The sequence below is a fragment of the Malurus melanocephalus genome, unplaced genomic scaffold (assembly GCF_030028575.1).
Source record: "Malurus melanocephalus ecotype Western Australia unplaced genomic scaffold, MMel_1.1 scaffold_133, whole genome shotgun sequence".
Classification (NCBI taxonomy): Eukaryota; Metazoa; Chordata; class Aves; order Passeriformes; family Maluridae; genus Malurus; species Malurus melanocephalus.
Window position 1 is genome coordinate 1,419,791 of NW_026623365.1, and position 21,288 is coordinate 1,441,078.

The window sequence follows — 21,288 nt, forward strand, 5'->3', positions numbered from 1 at the left end:
TAACCAACCACAGCCAATCTTGTGAAGATAATGCTTTTTACAGGGAATTTTACCTTTTTTATTATTTTGTGTATCTCATTAACATTGCTGTTATYAGTGACATAGCTCTGCAAATGAAACAGAGAAGTAATTAACTTCTAGAGAGGGTGTCTCCATATTAGGGATATTTGCCATCCTAATATTAACGAGTGCTAAAGGAACAAGCAGCATTGAAACAGTTACTTCAGAAGACTTGAAAATAAAATAGTGATAGTGGAGTACCAGCAGTACCATCTATAAGGGGCAGAAATATCAACAGCAAAAAWGATAATTACTAGAAAGTAAATTATTTTAATAGCACTTGTTTACTTGTATTTATAAAGTTCGGTGGCATAAGACATTAAGAGACTGACAGGCTTTGAAAGAGTTGTGAAGCTTAAATATGTTCAATAATTAATTGCATGRCTTGCTTGACATTTAGAAGAGCTCTTTGTGTTCTTTGTAACTGTTGCTCTACAAGAGTAAAAATGGACTAAAATTATCTCATGCTTGGCTCTACTGCCATAACTAGATTGCCACCAATGTGGGACTGTCTAAATGAAAGGTAGTGTATGAAACTGTAAACATTTTTGTAGTGACTTTTTCTGTCAAACAGCTTGAATAAGTAAGGTCTGCATTAAATATGTACAAAGAAAAGCTGACACTTAACAAAGCGGTAAAACAAAGGAGAACAAAGTGAGTCTTYGTAGTCTTTGAATGTCTGCTGGGCTAATATATCAGCAGATAACATGCATCTGTTCCACTTTTTTGTGTGTATGTGTACATTGGCCAAGCTTTGTTTTCTTCCCTTTACTATACTTGTTTAAAACCTCTTTTGTGGCTCTGTCATAAAACCTCCCTCAAGAGAGAAGAACTAAATACAGCTTTGAAGAGAAAGTGTCAAAATCCTTTAAGTGTCATGTCTAGGTCAATGTAAAATAATGAATAAAGTGACCAGTAGTTCATTTGCTTTTTTGATGGCCTCTATTTTGCAATCTTTCTTGTTGTACTTTGCTGAATAGAGCTKACTGTAAGTTTATACTTAGACTGTGGTGGGTGCATATGCAAAAAAAAAGGTAGAAAAATCAGGTATCATCTTGTTCGTAAGTAACCCCATCAAGGACTGAAGCATTTGGCAGTCTTCCTCATGTAATTAATTTATCTCCCATGAATTTCCATCTTTCTTCTGCACAGAGATCCTCCATGACAGCAACTCCCCATCCTATTTGAATTAAGTGTCAGTCATTTCAGCTGCTGGATTACAAAGTCATAGGACCAAAGAACTGCTCTACAAATAGGGAAAAGTAAAATATTTCTTTATAGCTAGAACTTGGACTCTTTTGATAGGCATGATATTCAGCTTGATAAATAATTAAAAATRTAATTCAAACAGGTTAACTTGAAAGGAAGAATAAATTTACATCAATATAATGGCTGAAATGGCTGTTTTTACACTGTATATCAGTACAATTAGTGTAATTATAATGAAGCTATCATTACATTAATTAAATTTTAACCTTGATTTTTTTATAATGTTAATTGAGCATTCGTATGCAATGAATTGAAAGTACAGTTATTTTAGACAATGAAATGTCTAAGTGCTTTTGCAATTTGTGAGTTTGTATTTCATTTTAACTAATTAATGGAATTTATCTCTCTGCAGAACCATATATATATCTGTGGTACTGTAAGTACCATATATATCACTGCATCTAATTGCATTCAAAAACTGTAGGAAAAGCATATAAAAATGAAAAAACTGCCCAGTGGAGCCAAAAGTGAAACCATTTTCCAAAAACAGCTGTAAGGCTGGTATTAAGGGTACTAAGTCGTCTCTGAAAACCCAACACAGATTTGCCTTTGAATGCCAGCTCGCAAACACTAATAAGTGATGTTGCTGGTAACAAGCTCAACAAAGAAAAACCAAATGTAGCTTCGCTGTAGCCAGTCTGGCCTTCTGGAAACTGCAGGTCCAGTTTAMACAGGAGAAGGCAACAACTTTTGTCCAGTCATATTCACTCATCCCACTGATTAAAATTTTTTCAGTATCAGCAAAGGCTTCCTGACTGGCGTGCCCCATGCCACTCCCATATAACTTTCAGGGCTGTAATCAGATGACAGGGATTTCTTTAAGCACACAGAATAAATAGACTAACATAAAAAGCYTTGAAATGATCAGTGGAGGAGCAACTTTGAATCAAAAATTTAATGTACTATGAATTTACCAGAATTTACTGTGAATTACCCAGTATCTTGAAAGTCTGGCAAGTTTCTTTCCTCAATAGTACAAAACTGTGAGATGAGCTCTCCAAACTGAGGCCCTAAGTCTTATTGAGTCCTGGATGTTTTCTCAGGATGTCTTGAACCAAAATATCATGATTCTCACCAAAGTACTTAGACAGGGATGGAATACAAAATCTTCCATGCTTCAAGTGCTAGACTATGCTATTTTTCTTGAGGATGCCAGATGTTCTGTTGACCATTTCCAACAGAGTTCTAGAAATGCAATTCTGCAACTTTAAAACTATATTTAAAATATAAAGATTTCTGGAAATATTCCGATGATGTCATTTGTTGCAGCTGTTCACTTTAAAGGAAAACTTAACTAGCAAGGGGAAGTATTGACTGAATGTAAGGAAGTAGTCTAAAAATGAAGGAGATATTTATTGATATTTAGAGAAGGAGAAAAATGAAGGAGARAATATGTTCTGTATCTTAACTTGATCAGATGATGTAACCAAAATTACTAACAGAATTTAAAGATGGCAATTGCTCAGTGTTTTCATAAGGATACAGAAGTTATTTATTAGTGTAAAGGCCTGTTTTGCTCTGTATAGTTTTTAGCTCTTACACTAGATTTYATTGTGTCTACTATTTATAAAATGAGCTGATATTTTCTTCCTATATGTCTTGCTTTTAATGTGAATAGTCTAATAAAAAATTCTGGCATGCTGATAATAATGGGGCTGAAAACAAACAGCTGTTTTTYTCTCGCTTGAGAAAAAAACCCAGCATTTTGCTGCATGCTGATCTATATTTCAGAAAATATTAAAAAGTATATTTCTAGTTTGATGCTGATAATAACATATATGATGATGTTCGTTAAGGAAGAAGAGGATTATAATTAGCTTAATGAATGGAATCAGAAATTTGAAAAAGGAAAAACATCTACAGTATATCATTTGCTGAAAAGATTTTCTGGTATCATGCCATGGCTAGAAATGTTTACTTAATTGAGACCCATAAAAATTAAATCTGAGAGATTAACTGAATTTCAAGGAAAATCAATTTCCTATGATAGCTTGTTTTCTTTTGTACAATACGTAATATAATTAAATATGTGTGCATTTTCTTTCATCTATTCTTGATATACRTTGTTTATATCTTCAGAAAAACCCTGGGACCTTGCTAAAAAAAAGTGAAGGATAATGTCCAGAGTTTTGATTTATAAATTGACTTGGTCATATTGCAGAGGGAAGAACAAGGATTATACTGTGCATTAAAAAGAAAAAATCTGAAAAAAAGACTAGAATCCTATTTTTTTTTCTTCTGGTTGGATTCTTTTTGATTTGACAGATAAAAAGATGGGAGGGAGAGCAGGGTGAAAAGGTCCATGAGTTCTTGAGTGAATATGGTAGAATATCTGAGTTAATGGGAATTCTTGAAGTGTTCAAGGTCAGCACTAATGGATAAAGTTGCAAGATAGGACCAAACTAAGCAAGAATATTAAATGATGCATTCTCATTGTGCCCTCACTTTATGAAAGCTAAAGGTCAATGGGTGGGATACTGTTCACCTAGGACTGGATGTTTTACGTGGACACAGCACTAGATCCCTGTATGTGCAATTAGCACCAGGGACATTTTTTATTTCCTGATGCAAACATAGTAATGATGCTATAATATAGTTCTAACTAAAGAACATTAGATTTTTGTTGGTTTTTTTTTGCAGCTGTCCATATTTAACTATTTTTTCCTTCATGATAGGGACCCATTCCAGACAAGATGTTTCTATCAAACTACGGGGATCATGCTGAGTAAATGTCCCTGAAATTTCCCTGTGGGATTTGTTCTCTTGTGACTGAGCTTGGCATATTACCAAGCAGTCTCTTGTTTCTCAAAAGACAGCAGCTGTACCAAAAGAAAATCTTGTGTATGAGCCTTTGAAGCAAAACAAATCTCAGACACATCTGTCTGTTCAACAGAATCTAGATAACACCTCACTGTGAATAGTATTTTACTGTTTTAGAATTAATTAAATAAGGAATCCACTGCTTCTGATTGGTTATGCAAAAAGATCAGCATTAATCAATCGTATCTTATGGTGAAGATGACCATAGGAAAAGCATTTAATTTGCCATAGGTATGACTGGAAATGGAGCCAGTAAAGTCTCTGTATATACTTCATTTAAAATATCATACAAGTGGATATAAATTAATGAGGAAGTACACTTCTGGTATCCTCTTTCTACTGTCATCCTTCTATTTTTTGCTAACTCTTTGTTTAGAGAATTTTCTACAGGCAATTAACTTCTGTGGAACCATCTAAACCAATCAAGATATGATGATTTTATATCTTTGCCATTAMAAGCAAAAGACCATTCTGATTAGTCCACAGCAGGTTTGTCTTAATCATGTTAGTTTATCTTTTGATAGCATTTAAATATATTTTGATGCTGTGGTTCATTATGTAAAATGCAGATTTTTTTTTCTCTCCAGACTCCTGAATCTTATTAACAGGAGATACATATTTATATTTTCACTAGTGCTGGTATTTGTAGATCCTGCAGTTAATGCATTTACTTTGTGTCTAAATGATTAATCATATATTTAGTTCTTTTAATCAAAAATGTAGAAAACCACTAAGAGGAAAAACRTTCTGTTACTCAGAATCTTTTGAAAACTTTTTTTCTTTCAAGGCTCAGATTTTTTTACTATTAAGTATCTTCATTTTGACAGGTCTTTCTGTACATGTAAATCAGCATCATTGARTGTTGAATTAGATGTTGGAATAAATAGGATAGATTTAGTGTCATTATGGGTAATGAGACACCCTTGCAATCAAGCTTGCTTCTTAGCAATGAATGTAATTTCAAGTAATGCTGTAGAGCTACAAAGTGAAGGCCAAAGTATCCAAAATCAGGATAATTTTATACTTTTTCCTGTATTGTCTTTTAAGTTACTAGGCTTTAATATCCTGTGTTTTCCTTTACTCTTGATATTTGGAGAATGCAGGCATGTGTACGTGTGGGCATAGATACACAAAGAACGCACAGCACCATTTMCCTCCAAGTCCTGCCTCTTCAATATTCAGCATGATGGATATGACTATAATATTGGATATAGTATGATATCCAATATGAGCATTGTATGGTTTGAAATGTGTCTCCTTAGAGCAGGTACTACCAAAGAGATAAGAGAAGGAARCTTCTGGTGAGCATGAACTCTCATGGACCTGTTGTCCTCCTGCATTGGTCTGTTGACCTTGACCCACACAAAATGCACACTTTTTGTACCTTTTGGTTAGCACAGCCACCAACTGTTGTGACAGTGTGTGTGTTAATTTAAATTGTTTTACCTGCAGGCTTGAGGCTATGTGTTTTTGTCTTGTATCCCAGGGCCATGGGACWTGTTAAGCAACATTCAAATCTTTGTCTTTAAACAGGTCTGAAATGGATATMCTGTCTGCTAGCTCTGAAGGTATTCTCATTGGATATTGTCCACAGCAAGATGCCCTTGATGAACTTTTAACAGGCTGGGAGCATCTTTATTATTACTGCACATTACGTGGAATTCCAAAGSAGGACATCCATAAGGTAACTGTCTGAAACACATTTGCAGAGGGAACTATTACCATGTTGAACTGTAGAGTTATAGAAAAATTGTACCATTTTAACATGAGCAACTAACTAATATTTCATCTTAACAACTTTAGTAATAAGGTTTTTCATTACCACTATTTTTTTTTTCAAATAATGTAGATTTTTTTCTGCCTCTTATACCAGTTCAAAACACAATAAGACCACTGCAGATAATAAAATAACATTATTGCAAATGAAATCTTGGGCACAAAAACCCTAAAGGAAATTAAATTTATTAATGGTTCAATGACTTCACTATCGCACTTAAAGAATTGAGACAGAACACAACATATTTTGAGCGATGTGCCTCTGAAACGCTTTTTAGAGATATGATTAAACTCTGAAGGAACTAAAAATTTTTGTATGATTCTGTATAAACAAACAAAACACCTGGGGGCTGGGATAGGAGCTGTCAGCTCTCTGCTGTGTTAAACTTCACAAGASAGTGGCTGCATTCAAGCTGCATGCTGGGAGCAGTCCCTGGAATGCTCCAGCTGCTGTACAAGGCCTGAGGWTGTCCAAGGAAAAGATGTGAAAGCCACATCAGAAAATGCTTTGAGAGCTTACTAGCATAGAAGTTGACAATATGTGGGAATATCAGAGGGAGCTTTTGGATTTACACATACAGGTGTAGCTGTTCTGATCAGCAGAATAAACTCCTTTTTCCATAATGAGTCAACCAGTCAGACAAGCAGCAAAAATTAAGTATGAAATGGATAAAGTGTAAAATATGGGGGTTTTCTGTATCAGCAGATGGAATTTTATTATATGACCTGACTTGAGCAGCTCAGTCTTTTCTGCTTAATTGCATCTTTATTAACTATTATTGTGGGAAAACTGTAGTGTGATATGAAATTGGTAGCTGTCAATTCCTGCTGTATAGATTGGTCCCAAGTAGTAGCTATTGCTCTAGCACTGCCCTCGTAACCTCTAGAATGCTGCCTGCTGTCTTCCTTTCATTTTTCCAGAAGCAAAACTGTATTATCTGAATTTTTTTTTCTGCTACTCAGCGTTTTTCTGGCTGTTGCCTCAGGGTCTGATAAGTGTTTTGCAACCAGTTCCTTGATTGTATGTGAGATGGTTGCTTTCTGGTTCTCTGCAGCCTGTTTTCTTTTTCATCAACAGATGGGTGCTATTTCAGGAAAGGGTATGATTTCTGTAAGGGGCATTGAGTATTCATCAGGACAGGCAATATTTTGAAATTTTTCTCTCTTAAGCTGATCATTTGGGTGAGAGCCTGGGAATAATAAGCAATTCTGGCAAGTCTTTGCCCCTTGTCTTAGGCAGTATCCGTTGTCCCAGACAAAGCCTGGACTTTTAACTATTTTAACAAYACGTTTCTTGCAGAGTGCTTAGAAATTATCCTACAGTCTTTTGTTTGATTGTTTGCCCTCCATAAGTTCTTGGGGTTAGTTTTTACTTCATACTGTTAGCAGAATACTGAAAACTTGAATATGTTTCCCTCAATCCAAATTAAGTATATGAAGGGATGGTTGTTATTGCACAAAAGCCCTCAATTGTAATTACCTGTTTTCTCCACGGACTGGCAGCTCCTCCATAGCAGGTTAAAAGTTTAGGTTAAAAGTTTGTCATCACTAGCACCTATTCTCATGGTGCATTAATTGACATGATATTCATAACATCTCCCTTAGAGTTTTGGAGTCATTCAAAAGAATACTGTACATCTTACATATGTTATCAACTGCTTTTGGTCCTTGGTGTAATTCAAAATAGGAATCAACGTTGTGCTGTTTAATTATGCACCAGTGCTCTTAAAATGCTCTAAACATGGCTTTTAAGCTTTTCCTACTAATATTTTCCATGGTTTTCCAACAGAGTTGTCTTTGAGGGAGAGCTGAGTAGGGTTTTTAGTGCTGTGCTTGAGAATAGAGAGATCTGTGATGTGCGTTATGTGATTGGATTTCATAGCAAGCAGTCCCATGTGGCACCAAGCTTTACTCAGGTTTACAAGAACCTGGGAAGGTTTCTAAGTAGTGAAATGCAGGATGGTGCCAACAGATTTCTGTTCTGTGCTTTCAGGTTGTCCCCTTGTTTGTGTGTATGTAAATGAATGCCACTGCAAATGCCATCTCCTGTCTGCATTCAGTGAGAGGCCAGGAGAGTAAACTGACTTTAGACGGTTTCTCTATAGACATTGAGAATAGTGCTTTCTGTGAAATACCTGACATTAGCAAATTCCATTTCAATGCAGAAGTATTAGGAATAATTGGCATATCTAAGAGCTTCCACTTCAAGTTCAGATCCAGCTATTCTGTGGGCCATTAATAGACAGCTACTGCAATATCTGTTCTCAAGACCATTTGGCGAAGGGTTCCTCAAGTGGTGTGGTGAATCACATGCATGTCCCTCTTCACATGGATGAAAATCATTAATTTAGATATGTTAGTGTGGTGCACTGARAGAAGACTAATGTTAACCTTCCTGCACCTCAGATAATCTAGGTATACGTTTAGAYTATTCTTTATAGTCAGCCTTCTATGCCTTAATATCACRTTTGTGAAAAAGAGATCTTTGCTYCTTTCAGTCATCCTAMTTTTTTGTCTATATAGATTGCAGARCAGACTTTGTTGCCATATGCTTGCGATGAAGGCATCAAAGCGCTCCTGCAAATAATATTTATCTGCTCTGGTTTYCCTCCATCAAAAGCTGAAATGCAGCTATCTCAGAGGAAAACAAGTGTTTTAGTCAGTAGGCCCTTCCGACTGTGTGGCGCTGCTGTCAAGTGCTCAACAGCTGCTGTGCTGCCAGTCAGAAATGGCTGGTGCCTGGAGAAAGTGAGCATTTTAGCTGCTTATAAAGAAAATAAGGCTTTGGAATGCTTTAGAGGAGCAGCTGTATGGAAACGTAAGCTGTTATTTTCTCATCATTTCCTCCTGTCTACGATACAGCACTCCAAGCCTGCCTCTGAATATTTACCAGTGACTGTTTACACTAAAATGCACAGACACATATATTTTAGAGCATACATTGGTTTGTTAAGGAAAAAAACATACATTCACTTGCTCTTTAAGAAATTGGTGAGCAGGCAGGTGACTCATAGGTTGTGTTGCTGCTGAAATTGTCTATTGAAACACTGACTTCAAGGACCAAATCCTTTGCTAGACAGATTTATCAGCAGCAGGAGTTAAGTGCCTGACATAAAGTTGAGTGCACTTAATGTTCCAAAACAGTAATTAAATGAATGGGAAAGGAGGAGAAAAATGGGTCATTTACCATCAATGTTAAGCTTCRCATGTAATGTGAAGTTTTGTTATACTTCACAAATCTGCTCTGAAAGTTTCTTTTTGCTGCAAAATTGGAAAAATTAGGGTAGAGCTTTTGGATTATTTAGACATATTTTGATTTAGCATAGTACTATTAATTTTTATTTTTATTTCTCTAATATATCAACTTCCTAGATCTCAATTTGTTCCAAAAATACAGCATTTAGCTTGTTAAAAGTTTAGATTTATTAGCAGAGCACAAAATGTCATCCCTCACTAGCATTAAAAATTCTGTTGCAAATCTCAAAAGAAGCTTTGTCAGTTCTTCTGGGGCAAATTTTTGGAATGGCAGTATGCTTTCTCTTTACATTAACTCTCCAGGAAGATTTTTGATCTGATTCTAGAATCTCAATGATTTCCTTACATGTTATATTTCATAAGTGCTGGGAATAAGGAGTCTGTAAGTTCATTTATGTTTACTTTTCTTCTTGGATCCCAAACACAATTAGTGTGTACAGTTTTATGAGATTTAGGGATAAAAATATTGTCCCCCAGCAATTTGACCATGGSTATACACTTTCCAAATGTAAGAAATCTGACAATTCTGAGTTTACTTGGAAGCCAGATAAATATTTTTTTGGTGTGAAATTGATGAATGATTGCTTTTTAAGATGTTCAAACTACACTGCATTTACTGACTCAGAACCTGACACTTTGAATTACTGCTTTGGACATGTATAGTTATTTTTTAGATGACTCTGGAATTCAATCCCTGTTTATTATCATATATACTGGGTATGATACACATTTTCAGTATTGGGTCAGATTTGCTTTATAAAGATTAGTCTAAATAAATAGCAAGAAGTAATGTATTTAGTGTGTCAGAAATGATGCAAAACTAATACACTGATGAATACAGCCTTTCAAGTCAGGATAGATATGTTATTTCTGGTCTTTGAATAGATTGAGTCTTCACTAACTCCAAGTTTTTCTTGAAGACTCACCAACTGAAAAGTCAACTCCACAAAATATTGGAGGATTTTGTTTAGATGCTACAGATTGAATGGCTCATTCCATTGCCTTTTCCAAAGCTAGGTGAACTAGCCCAAATTAACATAGGGACAAATCTTTTGCTAAGTATGTTAGAATTGATGAGATAAACAGTAGTTTWAAATAATATTTGAAAATAGAATTTCCTGATAGATGTGAAGTCTGTTATAATTTTGACTGCCAGTTTGGGAAGGAAGGAATGAAACAGTTTAAATACCTTATTACAGCCTTGAAGAGACATTAAATATTTTATTGGTCCAAGTGTGCTTACAATGTATATATTTGCATATAACTATATCTTCTAATTTGGCCTCAATGTTACCAACTTGCTAAACAAATCCATGTATTTCCTCACTCTTCCGTGCTGAAAGGAACTGAAATGTCATTTTGACCATTTCAATAACAGGGAGAGAAGGTGTATATATATATATATATATATATATATATATGTATATATATATATATATCACATTCACTACAGAAAGGAAACCATTAGGACTGTAATTCTCTGGCATGGATATGTGTATCTGTATCTGAAGACTGGTCACATGTTCAATTCTGACTTGCATTTAAAGTAGTTCAAGAGGGATTTTCATATTTATTTCACAGTATACTATGGTACAAACCATAGTATACTGTATACTATGTACAGTATACTATGGTACAAACCATAGTATACTGTATACTATGTACAGTATACTATGGTACACTGGCTGTACAGATAAATGAAATTATAAAGGAGATATTCAGGCTCCTGTACAATATAGCTAATATGTAATATACACCTAATATGTAATATTTCTAATTTAATTTAAATTACTGTTTTGTTGTTGTTTAGTTATTTTTTATGAAGCTGAGATATTACTGGAAGTCTTATGGTATGCAAATTTTGGGTAATCTCTTGAAAGAAGATTGAGCTGTATATTCTTATAGTTACTGAACCATAGTCTGCAGTGCTCTTTCRAAATGTAAGAGTCTATGAAGTTAGCAGGAGTAGGAGGCTTTTAGGTGCAACTGGGAAATATTTAGGAATAAGAAAGTTGGCCCTTTCTTCTGCCTTTATGTTGTGAATGTGGTTCMCCTACAAATCAGTTCTAATTTGGTATGTTTTGCACCAAAGAAGTATTTCTAGATACCAGGCCAGGTTATGTTGTGATTGTGGTGATCTACAAGGTTTATCTTGGAAACTCTACACATTTAAACCAGCAAAAAAGTGGATGCTATGAAATTATTCCCACCTCTCTCTTTTTACCTGTTTACCTTTTCAACATTGTATTGAAAAATTTCTACAGCAGGAGGCTTGCCAGGCTTTACCTCCTTGCATGAAACAGGAGATGTTCTAGTCATGCTGAGTGCTTGAGYGCACACCAGAGAGAATTCTATGTGTGGAATTGCAAATCTTTCAAAATTAGTTCTTTTTCATATTGCGACCTAGAAAGAGGTTTATGTTCATATCTAACATGATTGAGTCTCCTTGAGGGCTGCAGACTACAAGAACACCCAGCTAACTTGAATGATCTCTTCCCTCTCTGGCACTATTCCTTCACCTTCTGAATTCTTCCCCATGCAGTATTCATTGCCTCTTTAAAAGAATGGCATTTTKCTGACTTTAAATGACACTTCAAAGCAGTCTTAGAAACACTAGTTCTAGTCATACCTAAAGARTAGTTTTGACTACATTTAAGCTGTGATGCATAGTCTTTTTTTGCTTATTTTTTAATAACTCTTGAAGCTTATGGTAGTTTAAAATATAGGTAAAGTTTGGTGTAAATATGAGATTACATGTTTTTCACTTTCTGGTTGTCATGATCTGTTAYTAAGGTTGTTAGAAATGCCTCTGCTCAAACTAAGGTGCARACAAGACCATATKCCAGTGAATAGTAGGGATATTATTTGATAATAAACATGTGAGAGAGAGAGGAAAAGAGAGAAAGGGAGAAGTAGGAAAAGAGGTGGGGGTGACAGAATGACAGAGACAGAAAAAGAAAATATCATCATCCATGGATCCCAARGATGTTGCGTTGATCCTCTCCAGCTGCTCYTCCTGGTGGTGATGGTYCCCCTGGAAAGCACAGAATCSCATGGGTTAAWAACGCTCAGGCCAGGTGGCAATGTCCAGGCATGTCCCCCCAGGGGAGGGGACAGTCTCCTGCACCAGACTGTGGACCTGCATCACGTGTGATCCTGTGGTGGAAGGCCTCTGAGGAGCACTTTGGGGGYCTTTGATGGATATGACACCCCCTCAGCTTTGGGTCAGTGTGCTGTGGATGTGGCCGGTGGGGTTGGGGGTTCCAGAGCTGGGCCAGTCTTTGAAGASAGGAGGGGTGTTCCTTGCCTCTGACCAAACATCACACCCCAAGCCTCCTTTCCCTGATCCCTGTTTCAGTGGGGAGCAGTCTGTRTGGCTTCTGTARGCTGTGGTCTCCCCCATCCCAAATCTAGCAGGGAAGAATCTTTCTTGTGGATGCATTCCTTTCCCTCAGCCTTGTTTGTTTCTCCCTAGGCTGAGATGATTGAACAATAGCATCTTATCTCRACAGCTCAATTTACAGTCCAAAATCCCAGTAAGGTATCTTCAGGGAGGATTCTTTGGCTGTAGCTTCTTTATACCGTTTTTGTTATAATGGGAAAATTTTTACATCAGTGTTTGAGGCATGAACTATTTCAGTCTCTGACATTGGTCTTAAATTTTTATGAGCTTTTCTGTGTAATTTATGTGATTGTTGGTGGATGTGTAGGGGAATAATCCTGYAGTCACTATATTCATGCATTCCCAGTGGTAACAGTCAAGCCWGTTTTGTAGACAGAATAAGCTGTCAACTATATGCTTTAAAGAACTTCACTTTGTGTGTTACTTTGGTGTATAAAAAGACCTATATTTTGAAGTGAAAAAAACCACATAGCAAAACAAAGCTCAGYTATTGTATCTTAGAATATAGCTTAGGTGATTAACCATTTTCAAAGCCACAGCAATAATCTCTAATTGGCAGTAAATTACCCTGAATTGACTTTGATATTGCAGAAGACTTTAACTTTTCAATATAAAATTACCTGTGAGTAGTTTAACAGTTGTTGATGATGAGTTTTTTTAAAAAAAAAACTCTCTGCATCTAATGTAGACAGAGGAGTATTTCTGAAATGTGGTTTTTAAAATGAGAACATGCATTGCTGTTGGGTTATACATGCAGGTACCCCAGACACAAATGACTATGAATACCAGTGCCAGGATTGTAACCAGAATGCTGTAGATTCTCACCACTGCAGGATTGTTCCTGCTTACAGACAATTTGCTCTCAGCAATGTCTCTTTTATAAGTATCACTTAAAAAATTTTGCTAAAAGGGTCATGAATATCTTGATAATTTCCAAAGGTGTTTGCATAAAGGTCCGTTATAAAAAGGAATATTATGCTTGTGGCAGTTTGTCTGTGAGGGATAGTGAAAATTAATTCACCACATTGTTTATTGGATTTTTTTTCCTATTGAATTTTTGAATTATTGGGAGACTGTCCATCAGATATGACTAAGCTTTCCAGTCCTTCCTTGCCTTTTGCTGAAGGTAATGCAGAGGAAGCAAAGCAAATGAGCCATACAGCTAGGGGTGCTCTGGGAGTTAATACTGGGCGATAAGATCACCATGTAACTCCTTGTTTTACAAAAGTCTTCCAGCTGTCGTACACACAGGTTGAAGACACATTTACTTTGTGACAAATTTGATCACTCCTTGATGATACAGCCCCCCCATAGGAGCCTAGACCAAACACCTGCTGCTTTTCAGGGTGCATTTGGCAGTAGCAAGCAGAAAAGTTGCTGCTATGTCCCTCATAGTTTTGAATGACATATCCTTGGATGGTCCRGCAGTAATAGCTGATTTAGATGGATTAAAATTACTGCTACATTTAATATTCTCCAGCACCAGTATTTGAGGGAGACTTGTATGTCAGGGCTTTCTCTGACAGGGTAAAGAAGAAAGGCCATAGGGGACAGCAGGAACATTGTCTCCAGCTGTGCTTACATGCCTTCCCAGCTTGCTCAGATCATACATTCTTGTTTGAGCAATTAAACCCAATTCAGCTAGGGTCAATTTACCCCTCTCAGTTCTTACAAAGCTATATTAATTTAACCCTGTTACCTTTTGTCTTTAAAAACTTTAAATCTGCGTTTGTGACTTGCCTTTCTGRCATTTTCATCCTTTTCTTTTGTGTGGCCGATGGAGAATTCTTTCTCTTGAATTTTCAGTTACTAAGATATTTGATCAAATAAATAACAGAGAATAAGCTGAAATGAGAGACGTTTTAGACCATTGACCCATGGACACAAACCGAATACTAATGGCTGTGCTAAGCAGTGACAATGCCAGATTTTCTGTATGAAAAAAAATCTGTATAATTTTGGAAGAACTAAGGGGTCCCAGAGCAGCTTTTTGTTTATTTCYAAGATTCAAAATCAATAGTATGCAGGTAGTGGGGATAAATAAGGAAACAATATGTATAATTGCTTGATATTCACGAACAGATTGTTGTTTCAACCTACGCACAAATGCTACCTAATCCGGCTCATCTTTGTTGCTTTCAAATTTGCAAACCACAGGTGTCAGAGGACCTTGTTAACCGGTTACACCTCAASGCTCATGCTGACAAACTGGTGAGAACCTACAGCGCAGGCACAAAGAGGAAGCTCTCTACTGCTGTGGCTTTAGTTGGTAAACCTCAAATCCTTCTGCTGGTGAGTAAAAGTACTGCTGTGCTTATGATAAATGGGTTGCATTGAATTTTGTTGTCTGGTATGTGGCTCTAAACAAACTCAGATAGTTTCCTGATCATTCAGGGAGTAATTGATACACAGATGTACAACTGGCCTTTTTGTTTTGCTATATAAATGGSTTTAATTTTATTCTTCAGTGCTTACAAAAATAGAAAGTGATTTTTTTTTTCATTTTTTTTTCCATCCTTGGAGCAATTGGGTGAGCAGAAAAAAAGACCCTATCCTAAATACAAATACAATTGTAGCATTCTATGGCCYAAATACACATTTAATTGACCCAATTTAATTGTTTCAGGGTACTCCTAATTCTTGTTGGGTTGTATTTGTTTCAGAAATCGGGCTASTTCTTACGTTTTTGTTGGATTCACAAGTCACACAACCAAGTAATACTTATTAATTACATTAATTTGAAATACTTATCCTATGTTGTTTTGTTGCTTGCGTTCTGCTGCTGGTTTGGGCCTGAAACTGGTCTCTCCAGTTAAAACAATGCCTTTTATATTGGAGATCAACATGGATTTACAGGGAACTACAAAGCTCTCAGAACTGCATCATTAAGACACAATAATCTCTCTTTCATGTCACTGCTTATTGTTTCATTCGAGAATATTGAACATCTGTTTCTTGAAACTTGGCTGGGAAGAGCTAAACCAGTTCAACAGTGGAATAAACTTTTCAGAACAGTCAGGGGTAGAAAAGYTGTTCCTCAGAGTTGAGGGAGAAACCAGGGCTTCCAGTAAGAGATCACAGGCTGAGTCAGATAAACCAGGTAAAACTGATGCTCTCTGGGGTTTGTGTTTCACAAGTTTAGACACATTTTGCTGCTTCTAACTGCTTATCATTGCTTCACTTCTAAGCTGAAATGTTTTATTTTCATTTTATGCTTAAACTGACCCTGGTTCAGCTAGTAAGAAGAAAAGATCATCTTAAATCAGTGCTTTTTCTCAGTTCTAGGAAATGCTCCAACTGTTTTTGAATGTCTTTTTGACAGTGTAGTGCTGCAAGTATCCATTTCAGCCTGCTTCTTGCTGGCGGGCACAGACTATTGCACATAGAAGGAACAAGAGGAAAGAGAAATATCTAAGCATGTCAAATTCTTTAAAACATTTGGCTCTCTTTAAAAAGCTAGCAGATTTTAAAGGAGTTTTTCAGTATTTTAAAAGGCACTTAAAAAAAAAATTATTATTTTGTCTGAAAGCAAAGACACCAATATAAACTACTGAATCTGCTTCTAAATTGCATCCAGGATCATAGCTATTAATTTGAGCAAGATTGTGGGTTGCTTTATGTTTATTGTTTTTTATGTTTTTTTTGTTAGCAATCCACAGATAATGGGAGACTGAACTGAATTTTTTCACCTCTGACATGGATARTGAAGCACTAAAATCAGCATCAAACTGGATATTTTGTTTGCTTTGWTTCTTGAAAAACTTTGCTTCCAATTTTCAGCTGGGATTCCTTGCTGAAAATACTCTGGCCAAGGCCATTCCGCTCTAACTGATGCTGACAACCCTCATGGATTTCCACTGGATAAAAAGCCACTGGAAAAGTTCCCTTCTTCCTAGTTTTGTAGTGACAGATACTGGATTTCTCAATCAGATATAATTCTTTTTGCTTCCATGAGTGGATGAAGCAAAAATTTGGTGTAGTGAGGAAAGGAGGAATAGATAAGAAGGGGGAATGCAGATTTTGTAGCAGCCCATCATTCTCCACGAAAGCCATCTGAGTGGGAAATGGGATTGTCAGATGGTTTGCACTGAGTGAAGGTTATTTAATCCTGTGGATTCTCTCATTTGTGGCTAAAATTCCCTCAAAGAGACTGTGGGAGTAACTGGTATAGAACATTAAATCCAAACATTTTACCAAACACCTGGATATTGGATGGGCAGTGTTGGCACCTGGGAGCTACAGGACCTCTCCACTTGTTTGTGCTTGTGGCAGGTGTGCATGCAGATCAGAAACAATCACCAAACCTTCCCAGAGAGTGAAAAAATCCACCTGCTGTGTCTCCTATCAAAAAGAGGATAAATAGATAGATTATAAAACAGATGTATTATAATAAATAGGTAAAGGTACGCATATATAAAATATTGTTTAAATACATAATAAACATTTATAAATACACATTGATGTATGATATTTAAACATTGATATTTAGATGATATTTAAACATTGTTTTTGTATACATACTTCTTTACTAAAATGTGCCTTCCTTAAATTTAGACATTGAACTGTATGTGTTAAAGCAAAACACCAATCAGGGTGTCAYATAAGTGACCTGAAAATGTAACATTTAAAGAGAAAAATATATTATTTCATTGTGAATTCTGTTAGCTCTTCATGCTGGGCAGAAGCTGTGGTATGCTTTTCCCGTGGTGCTGTGTCATTAGTTTGATTTTTTTCCTGCAGGATGAGCCCAGCTCTGGGATGGATCCCTGCTCTAAACGCTACCTTTGGAAAACCATCCTAAAGGAAGTTCAGGATGGCTGTGCAGCTGTGCTGACATCCCACAGGTAAGACCCTTATCCCAGCAGCCAGCATRTTCCTGTCTTACAGAAGAGTACATTCTGAAAACATGCTCACTCCGGTGTGAAACACAGAATAAGTCTTGACATTTTATGGCAACTCTATCCTATCCATGAAAAAGGAACCTGTATAAATTCGAAACATTTTTCATGTTTAATTTTTAAAGAATAGAATGTTGCTCAAGGGGCTGCAGAGACAGAAAAAATGATGTAATTGATTCTTCTTTTTCTATGCTCTTTTTATTCAGTAGTTTTATTCAGTTGTAGTGCCCCTTCTTGCTTGGAACATCAGGTTATCTTTTGCAGTTTCCCACCTTAAAAATCTTTACAATGGGAGGTGTGAGTGAAAAACCTTCTGATTTTATTAAGTTTCTGCTTTGCATCAGTGTGTGAAAAGAGTGCCATGGCATGCCGAAGATGAATGTGTCAGCTATTCTCTTGTGCACTACTGGAAATGGTAGGAGTGATCCCACCCTCTTAGAAGAGTCCATCTACATTAAATATCTTGTCAGTTCTCTGATATGGTCTCTGGTATATTGGTTTAMTGGAAGAAACATCAATACTGTTTTGTTACATCTACAGTGAAATGGAAAAAATGAAATTTTCCCATAGGTTATATATATATATATGTAGTATGTATAATTATGTATGAAATGTCTTTAAATGAGGTAGAGATCATGAAAACATGTCCAGAGAGGCTAAAACTCAAAAATCAAAACAGCAATGAAATATTTGGCCAAATGAGATTTGAAGCATAGATGAATTAATAAAGGAATGTGACAAAACTTCCCTCAATGTTTTCTATTTAAAACTTTTTTTTAGATATCCATAAAAAGTATTTATTGTCCCAGTACATGATTGATGGAAAAATGCTAAAAAAAATTCTACTGTTTCATTTATGAAAGCTTAATTTTGAAAATCACATACCTGTGTTTGATGGCCAAATGCTTACCAACAGATTCATTTTGGGAGCATGGCTTATGCATTGTGAATTCAGCTCAGTGATTTTCAGGAAACAGTGTGCTTGGAGTTTTCAGTCCAGATTAAGAACCTTTAGTTGTCAAACATCAGCTAAACAGAAGAGACCTGTGGTCTCATTACTAAAATGCTGTAAACAAACAAACACAACCAAAATATATCAAAGTGTACTAACTACACATTTAGTTCCACAACTGAAGCAGATATAAGTGTGGTGACAGTGCTCACATTTTTGTGCCAAGATGAAGGAAGGAGAAATAATTTTATACTATTAATACTCTTTTTGAGGGACATTTGGGCTTTAGTTGAGATTGTTTACTTGTGTAAGTACAGGAATTTTACATATTCATACATGTTAGCAAATATACGTGTAAGGTATAAAGACGGTTTGTGGTGTAAAAATCAGGTTTTGAGGACTTTTCACAATTTTTTACTTACATTTCAGATATAAAACTTCTGTTTTAATGGGAGAGGAGTGAGGCTTTATCAACTAGARCCCTAAATTTGTGTTATTTTGGCTCAGCTCGGGAGTGCTATGCCGAGGGGAGCATTAGGAGTTACTCAATGAATGTCTTGATCTGTGGGAAGTCGTGTTAGCCCTCTCTCCATCACTCTCAGACACAGCAGTTTGGCGGTTGTCACCACAGCCCTGTCATAATTTAAGGAAATTTTTCCTGGGGTGATATTTAATTGGCAATGCTCATTCAGTCAAAGCACTTTGATTTGGTCTTGTGGCTGGGGCACACAAGACATCTCTTGTTTAGTTGTCTCCGTAGGGTTGGGGAGAGCACCCCGTGAATTGTAGGAATATCTTTGACTCCTCTTTTAGGTGATGTCCTGACTGATTCCCTATGTCTAAAGTGCTTCTTTGGAAGAGCTACTCATACAACTCTGTATAATACGAAGCGTAGAAGCCTATTGGCCTTAAGCTTTACAAGCCAAAGCTATTATTTATTATCTGAAGCWGTCACACCTAGGAGAACCCAGCTTTTCTATTCAGCTGCATTTTCAAGTCCTAAATTCTGTTTGAAATGTAGTGTTTTGGATCTTCTACTATCCTGCAATCAGGCTGAGGGTAACTCTTTTTCAATGGTATGCAAAAGGCAAGCTGAGCAATCTTACTTCATTGCTCTTCCTTTATACTGTAGCTCAGAATAACCATAAACAGGTATTAAAAGGAATAACAGAGTTCATGGCTCTTGCACTCAGTGGAATTTCTGAGACTGCTTATGAGACATTTGCCTGTGGTAATGATAACTTTATATTCTGACCAGAATGGTCCAATTATCTAGGAAATAAAAATAAAACTAATGGTTTAAGGCTCTCTTCTATCTGTCATGTGATAATAATTTTTGGTATATGGGCTACCCTTTAAAGTCAAAGGTTTTCTGTACCTGTTTTTGCAACACTTCAGATTCCTTCCACTTTAACTAAGTGGATACTTATATAGGTATATATAAATATAGATGTATGTGTATATAAATTTATATATATGTGTGTGTTGGTATACTTTAACTAAAGATAGGTGTAAACAATGTTCTCTCTTTTCACTATTATTTATTAATTTATTTTGCTTTATTTTGTAGCATGGAAGAATGTGAAGCTCTCTGCACACGGCTTGCTATCATGGTCAATGGAGCTTTCAAGTGCCTTGGTTCTCCCCAGCACATTAAAAACAGGTATTATACATCAACACCAAACCTCCTCCATCTACATTCAACCTAAGGGCTGGCTAGATGCTTTAGTAGTGCTAAGGAATAAGCATTTATGGCTGCTAAGAACATCTTTTTCCTGTCATCACTGAAGTTAAAGAAAGAGCCAATTAGGATAACTCAGCAAGCTAAATTGACATGTGACATTGCTAAAATGTTTTGTAGTCTGCATTGGTAATTGAAAGAGACAGATCTACATCAAAAATGAAGCACTTCTGCACTCAGCCTAAAGAATATGTTATGAGAATTCAACATAGTGATGAAATACAATTTGGTTCCTTAGGAGGCTTTCTGGTAAAAAGATTAGGTCAGCAGCCAGTAGGGACATCTATTTTGACCCCTCTCTACTTACTACCGAATTCACTGACAATTGCAGATATTTATGCTGTTTTCTGCATCCTTTTCCTGGTGTGCATAAGCCTCTTTTCTGTTTGAACTCTGCTCATGAGTTAATTTAATACGCATTAATGAGGATGTTTAATTTACAGGATGGGCTCAGACCACCATAAAAGAAAGAGAATCAGAAGCTGGGAGGGAAATTGCTGCAACTTATAGCTAGACATTCAGTTGTAAATGTAATTGTTAGGACACGCAGACAGTCAGCTGTGTGAGATGACACAGCTCATTTACAAGCAGCAAAGCTACTCTGCTTTGTACTAGCTCAGCACTAAGCTTTCTTAAGTGCAGATACACTTGACATTGAGAATAAACTCTGCAGAAATGCTTTGGAATTGCTGTCTGCCATGTTTATGAGGCAGAAGGTGTGTGCCTTGGATAACTTCTTGTCCCTTGCCAACTCTTTCAGCTTTCTGCCTTTCCTTTGATAGAGCAGTGGGCCCTCATTTCACAGCTGCATTAGCAACATGGGCTCGCCCACATAGCTCTCTCCTTTCCAGTTTTTCTCATGAAGACAAACTTTAAGCTAGAGACATTACAAACCAGATGGTGAAAAAACATTGAAATATGCTTCTCTATTTTTGACGATTCTGTGTGATTGTAGCCTTACTTTCATGTTTGCACATATTTCAGAGTATATTTGCCTCAATTTCTGGAGATGTCAATTGGTGAGAAGTCAATTGGTTTTCAGTAGTTTCTGCTTCTTTTGTGTCTAGGTCTTTGCTTTTGTCATCCTATTTCGTCCCAAATTTCATAGCATAGC

The 21,288-nt window shown here is 36.3% G+C and overlaps 1 protein-coding gene across 1 annotated transcript in view; it reads left to right on the forward strand.

Annotated features, from left to right (window-relative positions):
• The window catches only part of ABCA13 (ATP binding cassette subfamily A member 13), a 171,143-nt gene that overhangs the window by 135,092 nt on the left and 14,763 nt on the right, over positions 1–21,288 (forward strand). The window contains exons 49-52 of the mRNA XM_057370805.1: positions 5,683–5,833; positions 14,741–14,875; positions 17,324–17,427; positions 20,004–20,096. Coding sequence (XP_057226788.1) covers positions 5,683–5,833; positions 14,741–14,875; positions 17,324–17,427; positions 20,004–20,096 — 483 coding nt within the window. The remainder of the gene's footprint in view (positions 1–5,682; positions 5,834–14,740; positions 14,876–17,323; positions 17,428–20,003; positions 20,097–21,288) is intronic.